The 26,070-nt window shown below is 42.4% G+C and overlaps 1 protein-coding gene across 1 annotated transcript; it reads right to left on the bottom strand.

The window, feature by feature from the left end:
- Positions 1 to 743: 743 nt before the first annotated feature.
- On the bottom strand, positions 744 to 23,463 carry LOC308326411 (activin receptor type-2B-like). The gene is made up of 11 exons (XM_080779287.1): positions 22,848 to 23,463; positions 17,360 to 17,570; positions 15,310 to 15,425; positions 13,822 to 13,973; positions 12,704 to 12,847; positions 11,721 to 11,864; positions 11,241 to 11,389; positions 8,554 to 8,668; positions 7,837 to 7,975; positions 6,198 to 6,328; positions 744 to 4,678 (listed from the first exon to the last, which is right to left on the bottom strand). The coding sequence occupies exons 1-11, from the start codon at positions 22,897 to 22,899 to the stop codon at positions 4,484 to 4,486; spliced, it is 1,548 nt and encodes a 515-aa protein (XP_080635413.1). The 5' UTR covers positions 22,900 to 23,463; the 3' UTR covers positions 744 to 4,483.
- Between the last annotated feature and the right edge of the window lie 2,607 nt (positions 23,464 to 26,070).

The following is a 26,070-nucleotide window of genomic DNA, read 5'->3' on the forward strand; positions in this document are numbered from 1 at the left end:
GCCCCCAAAAAGCTCAACAGAACAGAACTACAATTTACAAACCATAATGACGCACAAGTTGAGAAATAGGAGTACTTTCTCCTCATATTAAAAAAAAAGAGAAATAAATATGTTTGTTTATTTATTTGCGTCAATGTTCTTTTTATAATTATTTCATTGTGGTATTTATTATTACATTTCATTTCATTCCATATTAGAGAAGATGGAGGCGTATTGTATTTAACAAACTAATCTACACAGCGGTAATGTAGTCCTGGCAGGCAGGCACGTGCGGTTTCATTTTCTTGAATAAAATTACTAAACACTGAATGAATGAATAAATAAATAGATGTGTACACTCAGTACAGTACTATGCCATAGAGTAGACAATGCGCCAGAAAGGTTCCAAGTCGTGGTCGGGAATAGAACCCAGAACCCATGTGGTCTTCCCTATGGGTCTTCCTCAGTGCCATTGCTGCCCTCTAGCGTGCACATATAGCTATTGGTTCATATTGTACAATTAATGTGTCCTTTACTACTTACTTATATTGCACAAGGAAGTTGAAGGAACCATATCAATTCTAGGCCACTTCCATTACTATGTACCCATAGTGCAAGGCCATCAAAGCTTAGCTGTTATCTCATTTGGGGGTTCTAATCGAATGGCACGCCACATATGCAGTCAGCAAAATAAAATTCCCATTACATGACTTAATGAAAACAAAGAACTGCCTTTTCCTGGTTAATCAGTGTTTTGTCTTTATTTTAATATACAAAAGATGGATGTACTCTCATCTAGTTTATATTTCTAAATGTTTTAGCTCACAGATAAAGTTACCATTCATCCATTTTTTTAGTGAAATAAACACACTCGCACACTCATCCATCCAACACACAAGCGTCTTATGGGAGATATCACACAAGTCACCCCCAACATCCATTCACACTACAAGATAAATGAACGATAAAAATCGACTGTAAATCAAAAAGGATTTTTTTCACAGGATTCAAACATGAAAAGGAAGAAACCCTTTACATTTGTCAAGTAAATATATATACACACACGATACTTGGTACTTGTTTTTTTTGAAGATGAGATCCTCTCTCTCATGTGTCAATGAGAGTTCTACTAGAGGTACTGCATGAGGTAAGGTTTTTATTTCTTTTTCAGAAGAGCTGGGTCTATAAGACAGCATTCAAAAGGAAACGACCGTCCAGTCATGTTGGACTTCCTTTACATGTTCATAGTTGTCTAGCACAACATGTGAAAAGCACCTTGGGTGGCATTCAGCTCACGCTCCAATGGGAGATATGCAGTCTAGGTTAGGATCCGCACAGAATTTCTGGTCCTGGGGGCCCAGATTACTGTAGTTTTCCACATTTCTAGTGGTCTAATACGGAAATTGTGTACACCAGAAAAAAGAAATCATTCAAATACCAGAAAAAAACTAGCAAAAGTCTAGGTTCCCAGGACAGTGCTGTGAGGCATGCCTATCCCGATCTGAAAAGTTAAAAATGTCTCATCATCAGCGCACACACACCCAACAGCTAAATGAGATGCGTGTTGTTGACCCCCTCCCCTCCCGTACCCCGGAGGAAACGGCTTCAGTCACAGCTGAGATTTTATGAACCAGAACTATGATTTTCAAAAATGGACTATTGCTGTATAATAAATATTGCTGGACCCATAGATAAGACCACACTCATGTGGTGGCACACGGTTACACAATGAGGATGCTGCAACATCAGATATCACTGTGGTAATGAACACATGTATGATCCTGATGAGGTGTTGTACCATGGTGTTCTGATTATTAGTAGTTTGTCATTTGTCAAGGCTGCACAAATCCAGAGTTTACAAATGGAACCAAATGGACAAGTAAGGCAGTGGTTCTTAAAGTGGGGTCCAGGGACCCCCAGGTGTCCTTGAATAGGGTTCAAGGGCATTCCCAGCCAAATGTGTTAATGTAGCATTAAATCAGTTTAACCACTTTAAACCTAGATACATGAGCTATTTGAGAATGGCTGATCTAGATCTGCCATTTTCAAAAAATATAAATAAAATAAACAAAATCTTGAGAAACAATTTGGAATATTTTTGAAACACAGTAAGGGTCCATTTGGTCACATTTGCACACTCAGGAATTCACTGCGCAGAAGCAGGTGCTACAGACTGTTGCTGAAACCACCGTTATGCCACAAAAAAGATGTGACAAAACAAGTGTGTGTGCGTTCCATCTGGCATAACTATGACTGAATGTTCATCTGATCACATCACATCAGCAGGTTAATGTTGAGGTAATACTGTTCAAACTGGCAAGTTTGCTTTAGGGGGACTGACCATCGCGGTTGCCACCCGCAACCCAAAAAAAAACATCGATTTCTCAGTTTTCTTTTTTTGTCTTTTTTTTTTTTGCCGACAATGTACAGTAACTATACACTACACTTCCTATTGTAAGTGCTACCTATACAGATTCTGACCCAGAGGAACTGATACTGACATTAGATCATTGAAATCAGTTAAAAACAACCACTACTTTCTTGAAAATCCAATAGAAAAGAAAAACACATTTCAAAGGGGGGAAAAAATTATCACAGGGCTAAAATTTCAAAATTACTCTTTAAATACATTGAGGGTTGCGAGTGAGAAGTCCCATTTTCATTCAGGTGAAATGAAAACTATAATGCCCCCGGTACTACATAACAAAAAAGAAAAAGAAATTAAATCAGTGTTCGGCAACTGTGTGTACAGGGTCTATATACAAGAATCTGCCTCTGTTCTCTTTAGCTTTGTACAGCATTATAACCTTGACGACCGGCCAGGCTCTCGTTGAAAAAAATCTCCACAGACAAGAGGCAAACGGGCAATAAAATATTCCGACTACTCAAAAACACAATAAAATACAAAACAAAACTTTAGATATACATGTAGAAAAAAGCCTGAGGTACTTTGTCGTCAGAATTTCTGAGGTCAGTCTGGAGAGGTAAGGCGCTGAGAGCACTTACCCAATCAAGAAAGAAAAAAAAAAAAGAAAAAAAGAATATTAGCTTCACATAACATGGAGAGTTATCACGTTTTAGCGTTATATTAAAACAAAGAATACATGTACATCTAAAAATCCTTGAGTAACCTGGAATAGTCACAGCAGCAAAATGGACATTCAAATGTTTATGGTATTCATGTTTTTTTCTTTTTTTATGGTACAACTATGGCATTGCATTTGAGACAAAGGCAACCAGTTGAGCTCTCCTTTGCATGACCTAACGTGACTTGAGGTATCTGGTGTTCAACTGAGTTTAAATGAACCAACACCGATGAAATAATAACAGACATGTTGCCTACTCAAGTATGGCCCTCATGAGGATAAACCCCAACTACCTGTCCATGATTCTGATGCACTCTCTCACTCACGGTCACGCTTGTTTAGTCCTCAATACATCCACACACATACGTGCACACACAATTCATTCAAAGTTTAAAATCAAGAATGTATGACATTGCAACTCCAGACAGCATCCGTCAATGCCACTGGCACTGGCAAAGGAGTAACTCTGCATTTCTACTACTTAAAACCAAGAAGAAAAAAAAGAAAAAAAAGAGACCAAAATCCAGGAATATTGTCCATGACAGCTAGCTAAAGACGTAGCTTCGCTCTCAACTCATAGAAAATGTTCCAAAGTAGGCCTACTGGATACCTGAGAGGTAGTTCCCAAAGGACAAGCAAGTTTGTCCCAAATCTTCAAAAAAGTCCAAACACAACTGCTCAGCTCCCTCCCTAGAAAAGCTGTGCTCCTGTCTATCTCTCGTGGGGTTTTTTGTTTGTTTTTAAATTTTTCTCTTTAGGCATTCACAGATTAAAATAAGGGAACACACTCGAGTTAAAACAAGAAGCTTCAACCCCTGAGGACGATGAAATATAACTTGTCTAACAGTCTGAGAAAAAGAATCCTCGCGAGGTGAGGCAGCGCGTCGTCCCAGGTTTGGAGCGCAACCTTTTGTTTCGTTTGGCCGAATGTGACCAGATGGAAACAAAAAACAAAAAACATGAGGTAATAAAAATAGACTAAAGCTTAATTTATACTTCGACGCACACTTGTGCGACACTTGTCGAAAGAGACGTGTGACAAAGTGTAAATTAACCTTAACACAAAACAAATACATGAGGTAATGACAGAATTTAAGATTTGACACATGGTATGATAGCGGATGTGCCCGTCGGATAGCTTATACTACTTCTCCTTTACTACAGCAGGTGGATGTGTTAGCACGATCGACTCAATCCTCAACACAGGGAAGAAAAACAAAAACACTAATATTGAGACAAAAATAGCAGCTGTGTTTAAGTTGTAAAAATGTTTGTTTTTTTCTTTCTTTTCTCTCCTTTTGTTTTTTTCCTTAAATATTCACGGACATCCGCTGAGTTTGGATTTTGAAAAAAAAAGTCAGGAGCTCGGGGCGGGGTGGGGTGTTGGGATGGTGGTCACCCCCTCATCAGCATGGGCATCAGGTGCTGGACTCTTTGGGAGGTAGGTCCTCGTTGGTGAGTGACGTCACTATGGAGACCGGGCTGTCTGAGGTAGTGCTGTTAATGGTCCTGGCGATCTGACCAATGCGCTCCTCCACGCAGCCCGCCGACAGGCGCGCCTCCGCGTCATGGTCCCAACATTCTTCAATGGTCTCGCACATTTGGCTCAAGCCCTGCAGGAAAAGCCAAGGTTATATTAATGTTATATAAGGGGGATCTGGACACAATTCCGACGGAGCATCAGTCCGACATGCAGGAACAACCTTCGGACTACCGCTCGAACATGCGCAGCTCCCTGCTTGTGGTTATGGTTAGGTTAGGGATAGAGTTAGAGGTAGGTTGTCGGTTTAATGACCGTCGGACCAAAACACGTGTCGGACCTTAATACTGCACCGTTTGATCATTTAGTTTCATTTTTATTAGTTTTAGTGCACGTTTTGTATTGTAATGTGGGGTATTCAGGGGCGGTATTCAAAAAGCTCACGTTCCATCGAGATGTGTTGTGAGCTTATAGATCTGATATTTCCTCTATTTTTAAAGAAAGGTATTGGATACTGACAAAGACTAAAACTAAGGACATTGTCTTGATGCTTTTAGTAGGTTTTATAGAGCACCGCTGTCTGACATCAATATCGGTAGAGAGCACTAAGTCCACGGGTTTGTGTACTTTATTTGTATTATAATCCCCATAGGGGGATCTTAGATCGCCTCATATAAGAACTTTGTTTTTCGGGGCGCCCGCTAGCCAAGTGGTCCAGGCGCATGCCACATATAGGCTTTGGCCTGACAGTGTGCCACGTGCTCGAGTCCCGTTCATGACGACCTTTGCTGCATGTCTCTCCCTCTGCCCTGTCCATCTTCACTTGATACTCTGAATAAAGGCTGAAAAGCCAAAAGAAATCTTTAAAAAAAGATCACACCCGTGTGAACTGAGTGGTGCAACTCCCCTCTCCCCCCTCTCCTCTCTCATTAGCAGGCAACAGTGCAGCACTAATACTATCTCTCTCTCTGTTTCTGGCACAACAGCGCCCCTACTGGTACTCATAGTCATACTGGTGCTCATGGCCACATGGGTAGGTAGGTTAACGTCACATAGGTGAACACGGACGTTGCTGTTCCTTGGAGTGGTTGCACCACTCAAAAAGAGAAAAGAACTGTGTTTGAGAAATAAACAAATCATCATCTATTATTTTTTATTTTAGTTAACTAATATGCTTTTGTCAAATTAAAGGATTTCACGACTGACCTAGTCAGTCGTGAAATATTCATAATGACACTGGGTGCAAATTGTCCGGCTGAAGGGAACTGCAACTATATAGAATAGCTTTTCTGGTTCTGTCCCCTCCCTATGCATCCATGTGACACGGTTAACTAACTGAACTTAAAAAAATGTCTGCACTCATATCAAAACAACTCATCCCACCCCCTGCGTCTCCTTAAATTACGTCAGAAGGACACAAAGCATTTCGACTGTATCAATTGGCTGTCAATATCTTTACGTCAGACAGAAAGAAAAAAACGGCCGAATGCAAAAGAGCCATTTCCCCTCCCTCAGGGACGATACAACGCTCCCCTTTCCTTTCCCTTTCCCTAATAGACACTGCGGCCTAAATGACCACCATTAGAAAAGCTGCGTCATGGCTGGCAGTGCCCGTTCGTAAATACAGAAGCCATTCTTCCATAGTTACTCACCGGATGTTTGAGCCATACGTCCTTGATGGCTGGACGCATCTTCTTGTGCACGACTACATCCTGCAGGTCCTCCAGAGAGGGATGTTGGCCTATTTCATCTTCGAACGGCAGCATGTACTCGCCCAATGAGCCTGGAACAAGGGCAGCCGGGTCAACAGGATGGAAAGTACATTAAAAGCAGTGATGTAGTCAACCAAACAATGCTTAGCATTGTGACTATAAAAATAAAAGATAAAACACACCACAAAATAATGTGTGCAAGGGGCATCCCTTGTTTTGATAATAGCAGATCTACAAGCTCACAAGTCACAACTATATACAGCAACTACAAATAGCTGCTGTATATAGGGTTAAAGTGGTTAAACAGATTTTGATGCTATATTAAGATATTTAGCTGGGGACGCCATGGAACCCCCCCCCCCCCCCCCCCCCCCTGTGACCCCTCTGGGGCTCACTGGACACCACTTTGAGAACCACTGTCCTAGACTACAGCTCCAAACAGACTCCTGTGTTGGCACCAACTCATTAGACTTTATAATCTTTTTGAATTCGCACTGGTATTCTCCAGAGAATCAATTATGTTTGAATGGGTCAAATGCCTCTTTCAATAGACTAAGCACTTGTTCTCACTACTAACAAAAACACCATGGCCTGGGCCATGGCTCAGTGGTCCAGGCACCGTGGCTGGTAATCCAGTCTGGCAGTGTGCCGCGGGTTCGACTCCCGATCACGACGGCCTTTACTGTATGTCTTCACCCCATCTCTTTCCCCATTTCCTGTCAGACTACTGTCTGTCCCTCCATAAAAAATATAAAATAAAGGCGAAAGCCACAAAAAAAACATAAAAAAACAAAACAAACACTGTCCGTTTCTCAATGCCAAGAACATAAAGAACGGACTTGTGTCCTTATGAAGAACGTCCTCGTCAAGCAAAGTTGAGGAGGACATTCTCTCGGGTTTGCTGAGCTGGCTGGCAACTGGTTGGTGCGACAAGTATTCTAGGATATTTGGCTGTCCAGTGTCCACACAAGTCACCTCTCTATGGCCGAGTCTCGGTACATAATGTTTTCTTACATCTGCATCCTTTCCTTGCATCTTACCCCGTCCCACCAAAGATGCATGGAGGAAACGACGCAAGAGGAAATGAAGAAATATTGTTTAGAGTAGGGCGGTGTAATTACTCTTAAGTGTCATGTTAAGCTTTGTCCTTTTCATCTTACAACAATCACAGGTGACACACATCCCTTGTAGTGGAAGAGTAATCACACATATGGGGGTCTTGCAAAGGTCTTCCTGTCACCTTTGTTTCTTATCTCTATCTTCCCATCTTTTGTTTTCTATCCTCTTCTACTTCGGGTTCAGGTGAGGATAGAGCTGCTAGAGCAGCACGGAAAAAGGACTTAAGACGCAGCCAATGCATCCTCTGTAAAGTGGGCGGATTGAGTTACACATCGCTGTATCATCCTGGACTGTTCTCGTCTCGACACAAACGTTTGAAAAGGGACAGTGCTTGGAGGGCAACTAATGAATGTTTCACAAGTTCACATGAACACAAGACGAGATATTGAGGAAACGGCCCATATGTTTAATACATCAACCTGAAACAGTGACATTTGACCTGAGGGGCGCTCACACTCACCGCTGGCCTCTGTGCAACGGGACACCAGCTCCCACAGCACCAGTCCCATAGCGTACATGTCTATCCTCAGGAAGGAGTCTCGCTGGAAGTTTATGGCCCCCTCCAGCACCTCAGGAGCCATGTAGCGTCTCGTTCCCACCTGGCGGGACACGGGACAAGAAGGTTCGCTGTTAAGGGCTCATGCATCATCCTCCTCATTGGACATGGAGAACTTATAACCATCTAAACCCCATATATACACGTACAAATGTACACTCAAAGGACCACAATGGGAGGAAGATCTTAAGCTTGTTTTGCATTGCAGTATATCCTGTTGACAGATTTGCAGAAATATGTGTGTATAATATATATACACACACACACACACACACACACACACACACACACACACACACACACACAGGTATGTGTTTGTGCAAGTGCGTGCATTTTTGTCAATAAAAGTCTTGTCAATCCTTCAATCTTTGTTGTCTATTTATTAGGGTTCCTACTTTGTTCCGTCTACACAAATATCTTCACCGATAATAGCTGATCTACAAGCTCAGAAGGCATCGCAAGTTCACCGAATGCTCACCCCAGAATAGAGGGGCTAGGGTTCATGTGATCAATCTGGGAGAAGTTCAGTTTACAGAAAGACTGAACAGTAAATATAGTAATTATTTGATTGAAACAACATTCACTGCTGATGTAAATGTTACAACACAAAATGATCAATACCTGGCCATGAGTATCTCCTGGTGGTTTTCCTGGCTCAAACCTTACAGCCAACCCAAAGTCTCCAATTACTGCTGACAGATCATCTTTAAGCATCACATTCTTACTCTTGAAGTCTCTGCAAAAATCAGAAATCAGAAATAAGTGAGAACAAGAATGATGCGAAGACAATCATAGGAAAGTATATAACTCTGCATTTACTAAAATGTGAAGGACACCAAACTCATGAGCACTGATATTATATGAATATGAATCTGAAAGAGTAATAATACAATGGCAGTGGCTATTCAGCCACAAGATGGCATTGAATGGCAGTGCAGTGGCTAATATCCACTAACTACGGTAAGGCTCTGTTCCATTCTGGTCAAACAGAGTCAGGGTACTGCTAACACTCTCAAAGTGTCCTTGGCTCGAGTCGGTTCCAAATGGCCCTGTACCGGTGTGTAACTCTGAGAGCGTACAAATGGAACCAAATGGACTATTTGGGTCCATTTGTACACTCTCAAAGTTATGGGGGTCCTTGAAATGAAAAAGTTTGAGAACACTGTACACTAAAACGAATAGAGCCTTAATTAGTATCATCACCGGTGAAGGAAGTACGGAAGGGGCCCGGAAGTAGAGCTATTCACCGGGTCCCCCGAGTTGACCCGAGACCTGTCGGGTCGGGGGCGTGTTTTATTGTAATCACTCAGGCAGGGTTGGAATTGGACGTATACCCCTCGGATCTGGGGTCTGTCAATCATTATGTGTAATGTCCGAGTGGATCCGAGAAGACCCGTAGGCTACTGTGTGTGTGATGCGTGTGTTTGTACTGTCTGTACTTTTTTGTTGTTGCAAATGTTAATAAATTATTCAATCAGTGTGTGATTGTGTGCCAGTCTGACTGTATACTGGCGTGCAATTATACTTTATATCACGATCACGGATCGCGGGTTAAAGCAACCATGACAACTCTCCTGTGCATCCCATTCCCCACAGCACGTGGATAAGGAAGAGAGCAAAGTAGGAGCTGTTTATAAGTGCATTGAGTGTCGTGCCTTGTTAATATTCCATTCAGCCAGTACATGCATCTGCATCTGCTAAAACTCTTGATGATTGTAAAAAACAAATGCTCCGTTTGGTTAATTTTAAATGCACGCACGCTGAGGAGACGAGAAGAGACAACTATATTTTTTTCTCTCTCACCCTGCTGCAGCGCACAGCCTGCAGGGAACCTCTCTCTCTGTCTGTCTGTGTCTCTCTTTCTCTCTCTCGCGCTTTAATCATAAAATGGTAATTGGTCAATACGTCCACTATATTATTTCATGTAGTCCACATTTATGTCTACCTGGCTGGGTCGGGTCTCTCGGATCTCGGGCGGGCTCGGTGTCACAATTTAAAAGAAATCTTGGAACGGGTCGGAATCGGACGAAATTGTCACGGATCAATTCGAGTTTGGTTTAACTATTTGAAAATATTTTCGGAACGGGTCGGAATCGGTAAAATGTCACAGATTCATTTTGGATTTCGGAACCATTTTTTTTGGACCCGTGAAGAGCTCTACCCGGAAGTAGGATGGCTGCTGGGCCGTTCCTGACCATATTATGCGTGAGTAAAATGAGAATACTTTAAAGGATGCTGATCGAGCCACTTCACACTTCCAGTGAGAGCTTGAGGTCACTGCCTGAAGACGCCATCAGGACCACATTATCTGTTTAAAGCACTGATGCAATCCGCAACCCACAGAACTGTAAATGCTCTCCTCCATGACTGCACCTCAAAATCCTGTCCATGAAATATCACAAACAGGATAGGTGACAATGTTCTGTCTTGGCGAAGGCCAGATCCCCACCAAAAACAAATCTAACTTACTGCCGAGCACCATGACAGTGGACACAGCTCTTGCTTTGTCCGTACAGAGATAGAATGACCTTTAGTAAGTCCGACTTCGACTACAGCTTTAGCACCACACCACACCACACCGCATCAAAATATCTACCGTTTCCATTCAAATGAAGTACTCCCTTGCAGTAGTAGTACATGTAATGGATATATACACTATAATGGATTAGAACTGTAATTATAATACAATATAAAGTATTATAATGTATTACAACTATCAATTATAATGCATTACACAACTATGATCCTGGTCTAAATAAAAAGTCAGTGAGTGATCAGGCATTATGAAGTGTTTGGCCCGGCTTAGCCTAGCTCAGACCCACCCTGGAGTGCGTACTTTTTAGGCACTCATTTGGTACCACTTTGATACCACCCAGCCCAATTCCTTGCAGTGGAAAACAGTATAAGTAGGCGGTGTGGGGTGGAGTGGTGTCCATGGTAGTGGAAACCGGGCTTGTAGAGACCCCAAATCCACAAAACACGAAGGTGATGGGCATAATCTCAGGCCCTCTCGAAGAGTAAAGAGTTGGTCCGTTGTTCTACAACCAGAACAGAATCTGCATCGTCTCTCCTGGATCTGAGGTTCTTCTATCAGCCAGCCTTTCCAGCACCTTAGCGTAGACTTTCCCAGGAAGGCACACATCCTCTGGTCTTCTTTTTTTTTTTTAAGGCACCACACCCCCCCCTGCTCTGCAACATTACTGTCCCAGACTTCCACACAAGAGATGTGTCATACATGACAGCCAGATTTTGGGGCGTCATGTTTCATAAAACCCAGGAGGTGTACTGTACACTACACATATATTTACCTGTGTGCGATGGTCGGTTTGGGTCCCTCCCCCTTGTAGCTGGGGATGTCCTCGTGGAGGTACGCCAAGCCACGGGACATGGTTTCTGCTATGAGACATAACTCACTCCAGGTACAAGTGTTGCCCTTCAGGTGGTCTGTCAGTGAGCCCTGCATGCATGCAAAACATGAAGAACCCCCCCGTTATAATATACTGTATAATATGTACAGCTACGGGACATGAGCATTAGCGTGAAGCCCACTACTGCACTTACCTTTTGCTAGTATCCACCTGCCCACATTTTTAAGCTTTGTAAATAACTTAAGTAGAAAGGTCATTTTGACCTGTATTGAATGCATTTCGCAACCACCTAGGGGTCAAAATATTGTATGTATAATTCTACAACATCTCGTCATCCATCACTATCTCGTATCTCCCCATCTCTAATGTGTATTTATATAGCTTTAAGGCAGTTATATTAGGCAAAAGCCAATTTCTCACCCGCTCATGGAATTCCATAATGAGCCACAGCTCCGTCTCTAGATTGCTTCCATGTTTCTCAGCGGCGATGTAACGCAGGAGGTTCTCGTGTCGCATCCCAGGAGTCAAGAATATGTCCCTCTCATTTTGCCAAGATTGTTTATCCTACACACACACACACACACACACACACACACACACACACACACACACACACACACACACACACACACACACACACACACGGTCAGTTGATCACAAACACAAATTGCTCTTTGGAATCATGCGTGCACACACTCCCATGTTCTTGGGTCAATATAGAAACAGGAGATTACTAAGAGATTACAGAGCTCATTCAGTGAAGTACATGGTCTGCATAGAGGTTTTTCCTTCACAGCTGTGTGCATTGCATTACATTTACACACCAATGGCAAGGCACCAACCTGGGGCTGGGTAACATGGACAAAATCAAATATCACAATAGTGACGTTAACAAATCACACTTGTGTGAAGTGAAGGGTGCCTTTTTTTTGCTTTTGTAAGTCACAGGGGGTCCATACACTTACAGTTGTGCCGTTTCTTTCCTTTATCCATCATGGCTTTTTTTCTTGTATGAAACAAGATGTATTTATATCAGCCAGGCGTCTTACATTGTCATTAAATGCCCAACACAAACATTAAAATCCATAGACTTTGCTGGCATATGACGTAATCTTCAAAAACTCAAGCTCAAAAGTATAAAATAAGGCTCAAGTGATTACAACCAGGAAAAGACAATACTTGAGTCATATATCACAATATCCCAAATCCCAAACAATATAGCAATATAGCAATATGCCAGCCTGGTTCTTCCCAGCCTGGTCTTCGGGAGTAGTCTGTGTCTTGCTCTAGGACACTTCCATATTAAGCCAGGATAAGCTGGGATCGAAGCGGGAACCTTACGGTTCCCAGACAACCACTCACAGCCGCCCCACTACCATTAACAGACGACAGTGCTGCCTCACCTGAATAGGAAATATCTTCACTGCAACATATTCACTCATCAGCTGAGCCTTCCACACACAGCCAAAGCGCCCCCTAGCTTTGATCTCTAGCAACTGCAGGGGCTTCAGACCCACCAAGGGTGATGGGGGGGTTAGTCCGGGATCCTGAGAAACACACAGAGAAAACAGTGTCACCTCACATTTGCATTTCAAAATACAGAAGAATAACTTTACAGCCAGTGTTCCACTACACTGGGCCCAGTAAGTAAAGGCACCACACTCATTCAATGGAATAACAATAATAATAATTTTCTGATTTTGAAAAAGTTAGGGATGCATGGGTTTAAAGGGGCCATACTGTTGTCATTGTATGGCACTGTCTCACCTTAAATGGCCACATAGCACACATAACTATATTATAGTTAAAATGAAAATATATTATATACTGCATACAGTATATAGTCATTAAAACGTTACAGAATAATTGAGTCTACGTTGGCTAAATCTCACTGCATTGTTAAGATCCCTCTTCCCGGATCAAATAAGAATTTAAAATGCAGCATTTCAAATGAACCATTTTCTTAATCCAGGCATACCAATAATCCTGCTCAAAGGCTTGTTCAGTTTGTAGTAGTACAGTGATCTTTTAAATGGCAGCGTGGTTTTCACATGGCTGAACTGACCGTGACTAAAGAGGTTCTCTCGCGGATTCCATAACCTTTCAACATGAACAGCATGTTGTGAATGGGACCAAATATAAACATAATAGCAATCAAAAAAGGAAATGTATTCAATGTCGATCAACTCACTTTTATATTCATTCAATTATATTCAGTTTAAAATACATATGTATTCAGAAATCGCAGTTGGTTATTTTGGTTATTGGTTATTTTCACTATTTGACGCACGACTATGTATATAGGGCTCAACTGGTTCAGAAAACTTCTATTGTCTATTGGGTACTGTGGCTTTGGTCAATTTCAGTCTTTAGTGTGTGTTAATTGCCTGTAATGATGGCTGTTAGGGAATTTGAGCTTATGCTGCTGTTATACTAATTGTCAGCAGCTCTGGGCTGGAGTGTGGGCTAAATGCCTTCGACGTAAATGACTGGAGTCTGGAACTTGATCCATCCGGCTCACCTCGCTCAGGTCCACGTGTCCGTACGGAGGTTTGCGGTGTCGGTACATCCACAGGGCCAGCACCAGGGCCAGGGACAGCACGCACAGAGGCAGCAGAGAGTACACTAGCACGTTCAGCAGAGACGGCACTCTGGGAGGAGGCCGGATTTTCACTGCAAAAAGGAAAGATGGTATACGGTCATTTATACTTAAAATAGACAATCTACAAGCTCATAACAACGTACAATACTACTGTACCACCCACGTTCTACAAACAAGCTCATAGGCAAGGACAGAGCGTGCGCGTGCGTGCGTGTGTGTGTGTGTGTGTGTTGCCTATTTCTGAAATATGTTATACAAAACGGATGTATAATGGGTTACCTGTTCACATACCTGTTGTTATTTAGATTCGTTATGCTTTGACTACATATGCCAAGAATTTTATTTAGATAGCATGTTGTTTAGACAGATGATACGTTTGATGTTTACCTGGTATCCTAGTTTCTTAGAATCACTGAATTATTGTCTTTGCACTCTACCTATGTGACTATTTACCTTGTTTGCTCACAGGAGGTCATGCCATTTGCTCTGGATAATTTATATAGTATGTTAGCATAGTGACATTACGGTAAAACAAATCTAAACTGTTAGTAAGTAAATGCAGTGGCAGTGCGTTGATCACACATTGTAGATTCGCCACAGATTTCAAAGAACCAGTTAGAGATGGAAAATAACCTGCAATTGTTTATAAGATATTTACTCAACATATTAGTATATCCAATTACTATATACTAATAGGGAGTGTTTTCTGATCTCCGGGGGGGAGATTTAATGCTTCGCCCTTCCGATGGCTGTGATGAGCACATGGGGTTGTAGCTGTTATGGGTTAAGTGTCTTGTTCAGGATATTTCGAAATGTAGACCTTCCAGGCAAGCTGAGGTTCTCGAAATCCGATTACCAGACATTTTGTCTGCCCACTCAGCTATGGCTGCCAATACACGGCAATATATACTATGGAATTGTCTACATTGTTGGTCATGGGTGCCTGGCACCCAATTAAGCTCCTCTCTTAGGTCCATAATGATGAATGTGTAGCTGCCAATGCCATGTGCAGAGGTAATAACTCTCTACCCCCAGTCAATGAGAGGGTAGAGTCGTATCTAGTTTGAGCCTTTGTTACTTAAAACGGTGGTTCTCAAAGTGGGGTCTGGGGACCCCCAAGAGTCCTTGGGGGAGTTCCCCAGCCAAATTAGTCATCAATATAGCATAAACATCTTTGTAACCACTTAAACCCTAGTTTATAGTACTTTGGATAATCGAAAAACTCCAATCTACACGCGCACAGTGCTTCGCGATATGGCGCGTTGAGCTTGCAGAAAACAATATTTGAACAAATAATTGGAATTATTTAAAAACATTTCAATAATACAAATGTTGCGCCCATTGGGAGTCCTTGACATGAAAATGTTTGAGAACCACAGATATAAAAAGATGGTGGGTGTGTCTCACCTCGGTTCCCAATGCCGATGAGGTCGGGGAGGTGGGTGAACCTTTCGTTGCAGTAGTTTCCCTCACAGCAGCAGAAGAACACCTGAGGGTTCTCCTCCATGTTAACACACTCTTGCCTGGGGTAAAAAGACAGCACTCCATTATTCCTCATGTACAGGTCAAACTATTCCTCATGTACAGGTCAAACTACAATAAACCAGGCGTCCCTCTTTGGGGCAAAAATATATATGAATTTATGATAGCGAAAATAGCAGAACTACAAGCTCACAAATCAATGCAATGTGAGCTTGTTGATGGGTATTTTCACTATTTGTCTATTTGACAACCGTTACAAATTGCCTCCAGCAGGACATGCAATTTACAGGTCGCAGCATTTAGGGGTGCAACAATTAAATCAAACCAATTAATTTAATCAATTGAAAACACCATGGTACATGGTGTAAAAAGTCAATACATTTTGTTTTCATGTCGATACGTTAATTAAAAAGGACAAATAATTCTACAAATTATTTGATTAATCGGAAAACGGTTATCAATAGAATAATCGCAAAGAAAATTATCGATAGTTGCAGCATGCCCTTGCAATTTTAATGAATATCTATCTAACTTGTTTCCATTCAGGGCTCTTTGTAATTTATTCCTATAGAGCGCCGAAGTCCTGACGTCACTCGCTCATCCCCTGGTTCACGGAAGTAATTTCTCTATGGAGAATAACATGGGCTCATCTTAAAATCATCTCATATAAGAATTGTGGTCGAAAAATAAACAAACTGTTTCGGCGATATCGTCGGGAGGTGTCTCTGTATCGTTTACGACAGTCAGTAACTCAAATTTGATAGTCTGTTTCAAGCGAAAATGTAACTAATTCTGTAGCAGTAACATTAGTGATTTCTTGTAGTCAGATTCTTCATATCCATACGAGTGAAATTGTCTAGATGACTTGTTTATTTTTCAAAAAGTTCTTATATGAGGCGATCTAAAAATCCAAAAACTACATGAACCTGTGGACTTGGCGCCCTCTACCGATATTGATGTCAGACTTCGGTGCTCTATATGGTTCCGGTGTGCTACAGTATAGAATGCAGCCACAGTATTCAAAACAGGTGACCTCTGTGTGCATGTCGTGTGTGAGCTTATTTTCCTTCCCCGGATCCTATTTCTTTAGCTAATCCTTTATGTATCATAGCACAGCCAGCCACTCCACCACAGCCTCCAGAACATTGTGGTATTTGTTGTCAGTGTGCTGTGACTTTGACCCTTGACCCCCCCCCCCCCCCCCCCTCCCCCCATACTGATGAGTGCTTATTCTTCTGTTGCTCTGTCACACCGGATAAAAGACAGACCTCAACACCTACACTGTAAAGAAAACGGCAAAAACTAAAAGAGATGGCTTTCTCCATTGTCATTGTAATAATGTAATGCTGCATAATGCTACACTACATTGTTGTTTTTATTGCACTGTGGATGAGAGGGAAACGGAATTTCATCCCTCTATATGTCTGACATATATTGGTGTGACAAATAAAGAAACCTTGAACCTACACTACTGCAACTGGTTTGAGAGTTGCTCTGCAGACCAGAAGGTAGTAGAGTACTACTACTTCCACCAGCACCAAGCTAGATGGACTCATTTGTTTTCCAGTGGCGAGTTAATTGCACAGGCATGCAGTAGTAGGGCGAATTATGCGACATCCGCTTTATTTAAGCTCGTTTTCAGAGCTCCCCAAGTACAGACCGTTAGGCGGAAGCATTTGACAATAATTGTGGGAGCCAACACGACTGTCTCTAGAGAGAGACTAGTACTCCACCACTAATATGAACCGTACTGTAAACGTGATTTTTACACACGACAGTGTCACGTGCCGACAATATCCAATCTACAACCTCACAACAAGCTTGTAGGTACACCGTAGTAGAATTCAAGCATAAGCAATGCTGCTCTAACACACACAATCGGAGCTAAACGTCCAAAATCTGAGAATGTAAAAATGCATTTAGAATTGTTTGAAATGGCCATGCAGGTTCACACACACACACACACACACATCACCTGTCATAGCAGTTGAAGTCGTCCAGCCAGCAGCCCTTCTTCACCAGCTTAATGGTCCCTGAGGAGTTGAGCCAGGAGGCGTAACAGTGGAGACGCTTGTCCTTCTCGCCCTTCTCGCAGCGCTCAAAGCCGCTCTGATTGGTCCTCTCCGTCCGCCAGTTGTCATTGTAGTACACACACTCCCGGGTTTCGGCCTCACCCAGACTGTATCCTGAGACAGATGGGACAATTATTTTTTATTATTTAATGATTAAAAGGCAGGGGACATTTCCACTTCATTCATAACAAGACCATGTAGAGACAACCGAAGGTTATGTTGTCACCGCTCCGACCCGTTTTCCACAGGCTACAGGTATCACTACTATGCCCTGACATTTAGACTTGGATTGAACCACTTTCATCTCTATTTTGGGCATGTTGTTACAGGTGAAAATTGTCAAACATTGCCAAAACTTAAGTCTTCCAAAATAGTGAAAATAGCTCATCTACAACATGCAGCGTTGTGAGCTTGTAGATCAGTAGGACAAAGTATAACGGTCATACGTCAAAGTATAGTGAAATACTATTGAGGTTGGGGGTTCAATGTCGTCCACGTAGGAGACGAGTGAACTCATAAACACCATACAGCTTGCCACATCCCGCAGACCTGATCGGCACACATGTCTTAACGAGGGGAGAGAGACAGTCTCATGACCCTCAGGAACGAGACGTGATGCTTGCACCATAATTTAGCAGCAGAGGTCTGGTTCCTGAAGCGTTTGTTAGTCTGAAAATGTGTCCATTCACATAGGATGTTTTTACATATAAGAAATGTTACAGGGACTGATGATGGAATGTGTCGTTGATGTTTTTTTTATACCATTAAAACCCTTGTGTCCCTAATCTGGCCAGATATGAGGCAAACATTGAGGGGAAATTACAAGCTCATAACACAAGCTTGTAGATATGTTAAATATAGAGATGTTGTATAGATGACAAACCAAACAGTGGGGCTAGTCAAGAGCCCTGTGGGACTCTGGTTAACTAAGTATATAGGGTTTAACTAGTTACGGTTATTCTTATATAATAATGATATAATAGTCGTGTCTCACAGTATAACAGACAGACAGTTTAGGATCACTTGTCTTAAACCATTAAAGTCTACCGGCCCCGACAAAAAAGGATGGTATATTTCCGTTTTCTTGTATATTAAAACGGATGTCAGAGTGTGATTCTAGTAACTGCTGCAAGAAGGGTGAGATAATAACACAGATCCTTCTTGATTTGAGGCTATAGACTATTTTCTGATTTCAATGGAGAAAAGGACCACAATGGAAACAAGCCCTCAGGGCTTTTTGTATTATCCTTTTAGCATTGCTTGTGTAATTCGACTTGCTGTACTGTATTCAATCAATCATGAATTTGCACTTAATCTGTAAAATATAGCTGGAAAATAAATGACACTGCCTTAATACATTCTACCAGTAAGACGCCCTGAGGGAGAGAAGCGCACGCATCCGCCCGGGTGACAGCAGACTGCTGGGCGAGCGCTGGCACTTTGGCACGGGGGGGTCAGATCAACATATGGAATGAATTCTGTACTGGCCATATATGGAGCGTGTCTCGAGTGTACAGGGCCTGTTGAGAACTTGCCGGCTGCCGGTGGTGGCTGCACTAATAACTTCGGGCGGCCCGTCTAGAGTTTGAATGGACAGGTCAGGTATCACTATCAGTCAAAAGGGAGACATCGAAGATGAAGGACGGATAGGGAAGGACCAACATATGGAATGTCAGAACAGGTTAGCTCCATAGCACAAACCACCGCCCCAGCCCTTCTCTCCGTTTTTAGTCGCTGGCCAATATTGATGACCAGGGATCTCCATATATGGGCATTCCCATCTATGGGCTTAATATTATTGAAATAGATTAAAAGGAAATGCATGTTTTCATAGTAAATGCGACAATCAGACTGTTAGAAATGTTATTGAAAGGAACGAGGTGTCTATCATTGGGAAAATAACAACAACATATGATGGGACTGGACTGAAATAGAGAATAGTCCTCTTTTGTACTGTGGAGGGGGGGCTAACCCTGACATCCACAAGCAGACACGACAAGATGAGTTGATCAGCTCACATCTTAATGAATTGAAACTCCATTATGGAGACACACATGGCGCTACAGTAAATCTGTTTGTTGTTATGAAGTACCGTACTGTCTGCAAGCGAGACTCCTCTCATCCATTTGGCATATGGCCAAACAGGGTGCTCTCTATAGTAAAAAAAACATAAGGGGGGGGGGGGTCCTCTGGGCTAACAAATTGTTCAGTGTAATCTCATTTGCTGTAAGATGAATTCTCAGCCCTAACAACTCAGTGGTGAAAATAAACACAAGACTTAATTAGCTGTTGAAAAAGAATGATATTGTGTAGTACAGAAAGACCCCACACAGATAAGAACTTGTATCCTCTGTCACGACTGTGAGTAGGGCACATCTGGAGGAGCAGATAAGATGTTCTGTCAGAATTTTAAAGGAATATATATTGAGTAAATGCTTCAAGTGTCAGATCATATGAAGGGGCGAGTTTTCAGCCCAACGAAGGCTTGGTTTAAAAAAAAAAACTTCCAGTGTTAATATAATTGATGCACTGCTTTCAGAGTATAAAAAAAGAAGGGGAAAAAAAACAACCTTTGCACCCTTTCAATGTATTTTCCCAACAGGCTGTATATCTTTAATTATCAATAGTTTTAATATCCCGTTGTGTGGACACCAATGAATCACCCAGTGATATTCAGGCCACAGACCTAAAGGTTTGACACATAGTACCGACCAACACTGACCATCACCATGACATCCACTGCTTTGATAGACATTCAACCGGCGGACAAAGAGCTGTGGGATGTCCTTCAAATCATCGCTTGGACATTCATTCCCAATCTTTGTTCAGAGGGGGGGAAGAAAAATAGTGCCTGTCTCTTTAAATCCCTGCCTATAGGAGCTTGCCCATCCCCCAATGTTACCCCCAACCCATTACACACACACACATACTCAAGCGTGTGCACGCCACAATGGTGCGCACAGCCGCACACGTTTTACAGCACATAGACTCACACAACCTATGCATGTGTGTGTACACACATAAATACATATATACACACACACACACTATATATATATATATATATATATACACACACACACTATATATATATATATATATATATATATATATATATATATATATATACACACACACACACACACACACTATATATATATATATATACACACACACACACACACACACACACACACACACACACACACACACACACACACACACACACACTTTTGCCGCCTACATACCCTGGGCTACAGGAGGAAATACACATTATGCTATACAAAAAAGGGAAGGTTTGTGGCTGCCTCCTGTAAACCACAAAGGGTAAAACTAAAACCCACGCATGAAGCATGATGCTCCATGGAGCCTAGATGAAGCATGATGCTCCATTGAGCCTATAGATGAAGCATGATGCTCCATGGAGCCTATAGATGAAGCATGATGCTCCATGGAGCCTAGATGAAGCATGATGCTCCATTGAGCCTATAGATGAAGCATGATGCTCCATGGAGCCTATAGATGAAGCATGATGCTCCATGGAGCCTATAGATGAAGCATGATGCTCCATGGAGCCTAGATGATGCTCCATGGAGCCTATAGATGAAGCATGATGCTCCATGGAGCCTATAGATGAAGCATGATGCTCCATGGAGCCTAGATGATGCTCCATGGAGCCTAGATGAAGCTCCATGGAGCCTAGATGAAGCATGATGCTCCATGGAGCCTAGATGATGCTCCATGGAGCCTAGATGAAGCTCCATGGAGCCTATAGATGAAGCATGATGCTACATGGAGCCTAGATGATGCTCCATGGAGCCTATAGATGAAGCATGATGCTCCATGGAGCCTAGATGAAGCATGATGCTCCATGGAGCCTATAGATGAAGCATGATGCTCCATGGAGCCTATAGATGAATCATGATGCTCCATGGAGCCTATAGATGAAGCATGATGCTCCATGGAGCCTAGATGATGCTCCATGGAGCCTATAGATGAAGCATGATGCTACATGGAGCCTAGATGATGCTACATGGAGCCTAGATGATGCTCCATGGAGCCTAGATGATGCTCCATGGAGCCTAGATGATCTCCATGGAGCCTAGATAGCATTTCTGAAACCTGTGGTCACATGATCCATGAGGACTTTTACTACTAGATGGTTCCCTAGTCCCCTCCCCCCTGTCACTTAGTGAAGCTTAAGACTACAAAAACATGCGATCTGGAGGAAGCAGCTTACTATATATTCTAGCCCCTAATCTATAAAACCAGAGCCATTACATCCTCAGTGAAATTCCATACACAATAAAATAAAAAAGAGCACAGCTGTGCCTGTGTGTGAATGGAACCGATGTGATAATTTGGGGGGGAAATAGCTACAAAATGTAGAGAATATAAAAGGTGGTCTATCATAGCAAATAGAAATAAACACCTTAAAGATGTGAATGGGAGGGAGGTAAAACTGCACAGGCAGAATTTGCATCCAAGACAAAAAAAGAAAAGACTCAGTAAGCATATCAGCTGAATTCCTGAAAATTTGCCAAACAAAAGAAAACAAACCTCATGCTCAATTTCACGTGGTTAACAGGCCACAGACATGGATCCTGTGCACAGATGTGTGTGTTGTACCAGTAACCTCAATTTGGGGTAAAAGACTCGCGTCGACACCAAACGACCTGACTCTCTCAAAAAACAACAAATGTGAGAAATGTTTTTTTCCCCTTCAAATGGCTCCTGGTCTGTTGTCCAGGAGGGAGAGAGAGGGATGATGATGATGAAACCTATAATGTTTCAGGATGTTAGTGCAGCTGCTGCCGTCTATTTCTCGCCACTGTTTAAAGGAAGCAAGGCAATTTAAGTGAAAGCTATAAGCAACAGTTCCCAATGTGTAATATTTATTCAGCCAGTCTTGTTTGTTTGTTAGTAAACAACGCTAGGGAAATTCCCGTAGGTTATAGCGGGGTAGGCAGATGAAATTGTAGTAGGGGCAAAATGATCATTTTTAAAAGGACAGTCGGATGATGGAATTTGCTGCAATAGCATAGGCTACTATTCAAAAACAAACAAAAGTTTATTGTGATCAAAAGAACCTCGCTCGCGCGTTCACCATTTTTCAACCCTTCCAGGCAAAACGGAATAAACAATTAAAAAAGCGTTATTTACACCTCGCCATACGACGGTGTCGCTCGCCGAAAGAATAGCCGATCTGCAAGCTCACAGCGCGTCGCGGAGCAACGCGACTGTGAGCTTGCGGATCGGCTATTTTTCGCGTCCGAAGCTGTTTCAATTTGCAAATACAAGCTTCCATTCCCCCCCAACAATAGCAGCGGCAAGCGCTTATTCTTTCTTTCCCCCCATTCTGTTTTTATTCTATCTTTCCATTTCTCCTACCTGCACATAAAGTTCCTAGAAGCAGTGAACAGGTCAGCCATGAAAAAGACATGTTCCGTTTCTTCCTCTGGTTTCCGTCGCGAACATTAAAACAACCCGGTGTTGGTGGCTCTCTTCTCTTCTTCTCCTTCTATCCTTGTCCAAACAACATCAGTCCGTCCGGATAGGATCAAACCGACCACAGGGCCTCCACTCCACCGCGGTCTGTCTGGCGTCTATATAGCAGCCAGCAGCAGAAACCACAGCGTGTCTGTGTGTGTGTGTGTGTGCGCGCCGCGAGTGTGTGTGTGCCGCGAGTGTGTGTAGCCGCGGCGGCAGCTCGCTCGGTGCAACAATGTTGCAACACACAACAGAACAGATACACTGAAGCCGCGATTCACACTCTCCCTCCTGGCGACAATAATGCGATGCTTGTTTCTTTTCTTTCTAGCCCGCGATCCGGTGCACCGCCGCCACCACCATTCCAATTCAATCCGCGTCGGAACCGGCGTCCAAAAAAAGAAAAAGTCCGAGATGATCTAATAATATCCGCCCGATCCGCGTCAATCGACGGCCTATAGCCCTTTTCCCTCTTCTCCTTCTGGGTTCTCTCTATAGTAGCGCCACTGCTGCTGCTGCGTCGGGAGGTCGGTCGGGGTTTACATGCATGTTACTGATCTGTGTCCAAAATGGCTTCTAAATGGGGGAATGGGCTGCAAACAGGGAAACCACCCGGATGTGTAAACACAAAGAGGGGAATTCAGGCAGCTACTAGAGTGACCTTAACGCGACACTGTGCATACGACTCCCAAATATCCTTGTTTAAACCGAGCAATGTGTGACACAGAAACATACTGTATGTGAGGATTTGGGCCGAATTCAATTGAGGTGTTGAATCCCGGACGGGACTTCACGTTTAATCATGTGTGTGTGCTGTGCAGCCTGTGCTGCCTGCTTCCACCACATCCCACGTGACGATCGCCCTCACTTGCACTTTCTGAGGGAGGTTTTTCTTTAATGGCAACATTGCGGTTACAATCGTTTGGCCGCGTATTTCTGGCTCTGTTCTTCATGTTTTGATCGGCGTAGTAGACTTTATAGTCAGAGGAAGGTGCACTGTGGAGCGATTATTTAAACCTACCTTAATTATACTGTTGAAATAAAAATGTTCTCCAGTGAATGATCCCCGCGGGGTCTATTTAGACAACAATGGCCCACTTTAAATTATGGGTGGTTTTCCAATATAAAGAGCAAGAGCTTGGTAATACTCCCAAAAGGAAAGGTACTATGTTTACACAGGGTAACTGGACGTTGTGTGAACCACCAGGGTGTTGTGCAGTGATACAAATTTAAAAGGAAAACAGTATAATTTAGAATTCTGTTTAAGCAAATCAATACTATTGTATAGTAAATAAATGAGACCCTGTTCGTTAATTGGCCTGCATGCAGTTGCAGTAGACCTGGAGAAAACTATTACATCTAGGCTATCTGAGGTTTAGAAATAGTGTGAAATAATTAAGCTGCAGTGATGTGTTTTACTTATTTCCCCCCAAAATTTGTTTATATTTTCCTTCAAATGATCTTGTATGCATAAGTGGAAGTGCTAAAAATAGCTGTGACCTAATTTGGAGTTTAAAAAGCATTTAAACTCTATTGGTTTAGATCATCTCTAGATGAAATTCATATAGTATACACAGTGTGCGTGAGTGAGTGAGTGTGTGTGTGTGTGTGTGTGTGTGTGTGTGTGTGTGTGTGTGTGTGTGTGTGTGTGTGTGTGTGGTGTGTGTGTGCAAGTGTGTGTGTGTGTGTGTGTGTGTGTGTGTGTGTGTGTGTGTGTAAAATACAAAATAATGGCACTACAATATGTTATCTAGTCAGCACAAATAGGCCTATACAATATATTTTGAATATTTGTGCGCAAATATTGTTTATTTAATTGCAATGAAGTAAAACGATTTTTGCATTATTTATATATTTCCATACTTCTGTAATGAAAGCTATACCCAATAATTTTGCTATCTATTGAAGAAATTTGCCAGAAACCTAACAATGGCATAGCAATGTCAAAATGTTCAGACTTAAAAACTACATTGCTCTTTCCGCCCTCGCGTCTGTGACATGTAGACTAATGACAGCCTGGTGACACCCGGCCAATACATGAAGCAAATGGCCCAGGAATGAGGTTAGGTTAGGTAATCACTATTAAACTAGTACCGTGCAGCGTAACACAAGACAAAGCATTTCCTCATTAGACTATTCCATATTGACCTTGTAACTCAATAGAGGCCATGAGGGAAACAGTGTAAAGACAGATGTGCCCTTGTCGTGCCTGTTGGAAGAGAAAGCACGTGAGTGCCGGTCAAAGGTTCACCATTCCTCGACCACAAGATGTGGACTCTTCAGACAACGTGCAAGCCCATTGGGCTAGCAATGTAATGGTGGATACAAAAAAATATAGATTTACTACTAGTCTGGATCAGCTCAAAGCACAAACTCAATTTTGGACATCAAAAGGCCCCTGATCCAGAAAGGTTCTAACCACATGAACCCTTGTGTCCTTATTCTGGGGGGAACGTTCACCAAAAGTATAGTACATATATACAAGCTTGTGTTTTGAGTTTAAGTTGTGCATAAACTATAAGAGAAAGGGAAAAAGGGGACCATATAGATATAGAACCCTAGGGGACACCAGGGTTTAAATAAATAAAAATCAGACCAGTCTGAAGCGAGTGGTGCAACAGCACCCCCTATTGGTTGATTGACTGTGGTTTTAGTGCATGCAGCCTTTTGTGGATCAGGGTCTAATTTCAAAAGTTTAGTTAAGTGGTCAGATGGGTGGACCATGTGCATTTTCAGGGCATGTTTATTTGTGTTCTGGCTTTGATCAGTAGAACTAACATTAAGTTCAATAACAACGTACAATGTAACAATATTACAATTCGTTTTTTCAAAGTTGTAATGAAAAATAATAATTTACAATATCCTCACGGCCCACAGTGGACCCTGGCCCACAGGTTTAGTGGGCTGGGTTTATGCTCCCTTACTATGCATAGGAGACCAACTAAAGCATCTCAAATGGGAGATATTGCAGCCTAACAGAAAAGTTCAGCTGCACTACAATGTTATTAAGGTTGTAATCTACTGCAGAACATATCTCCCGTTAAGAATATTTTTATGTAGACTACATATGTTATAGATGTTAAAAGTCCAGTTGGTATTGATCATATTGAACCAAGGTTAAAGG

This window comes from Protomyctophum bolini (assembly GCF_963924005.1).
Source record: "Protomyctophum bolini genome assembly, chromosome: 12".
In the NCBI taxonomy this organism is placed as follows: domain Eukaryota; kingdom Metazoa; phylum Chordata; class Actinopteri; order Myctophiformes; family Myctophidae; genus Protomyctophum; species Protomyctophum bolini.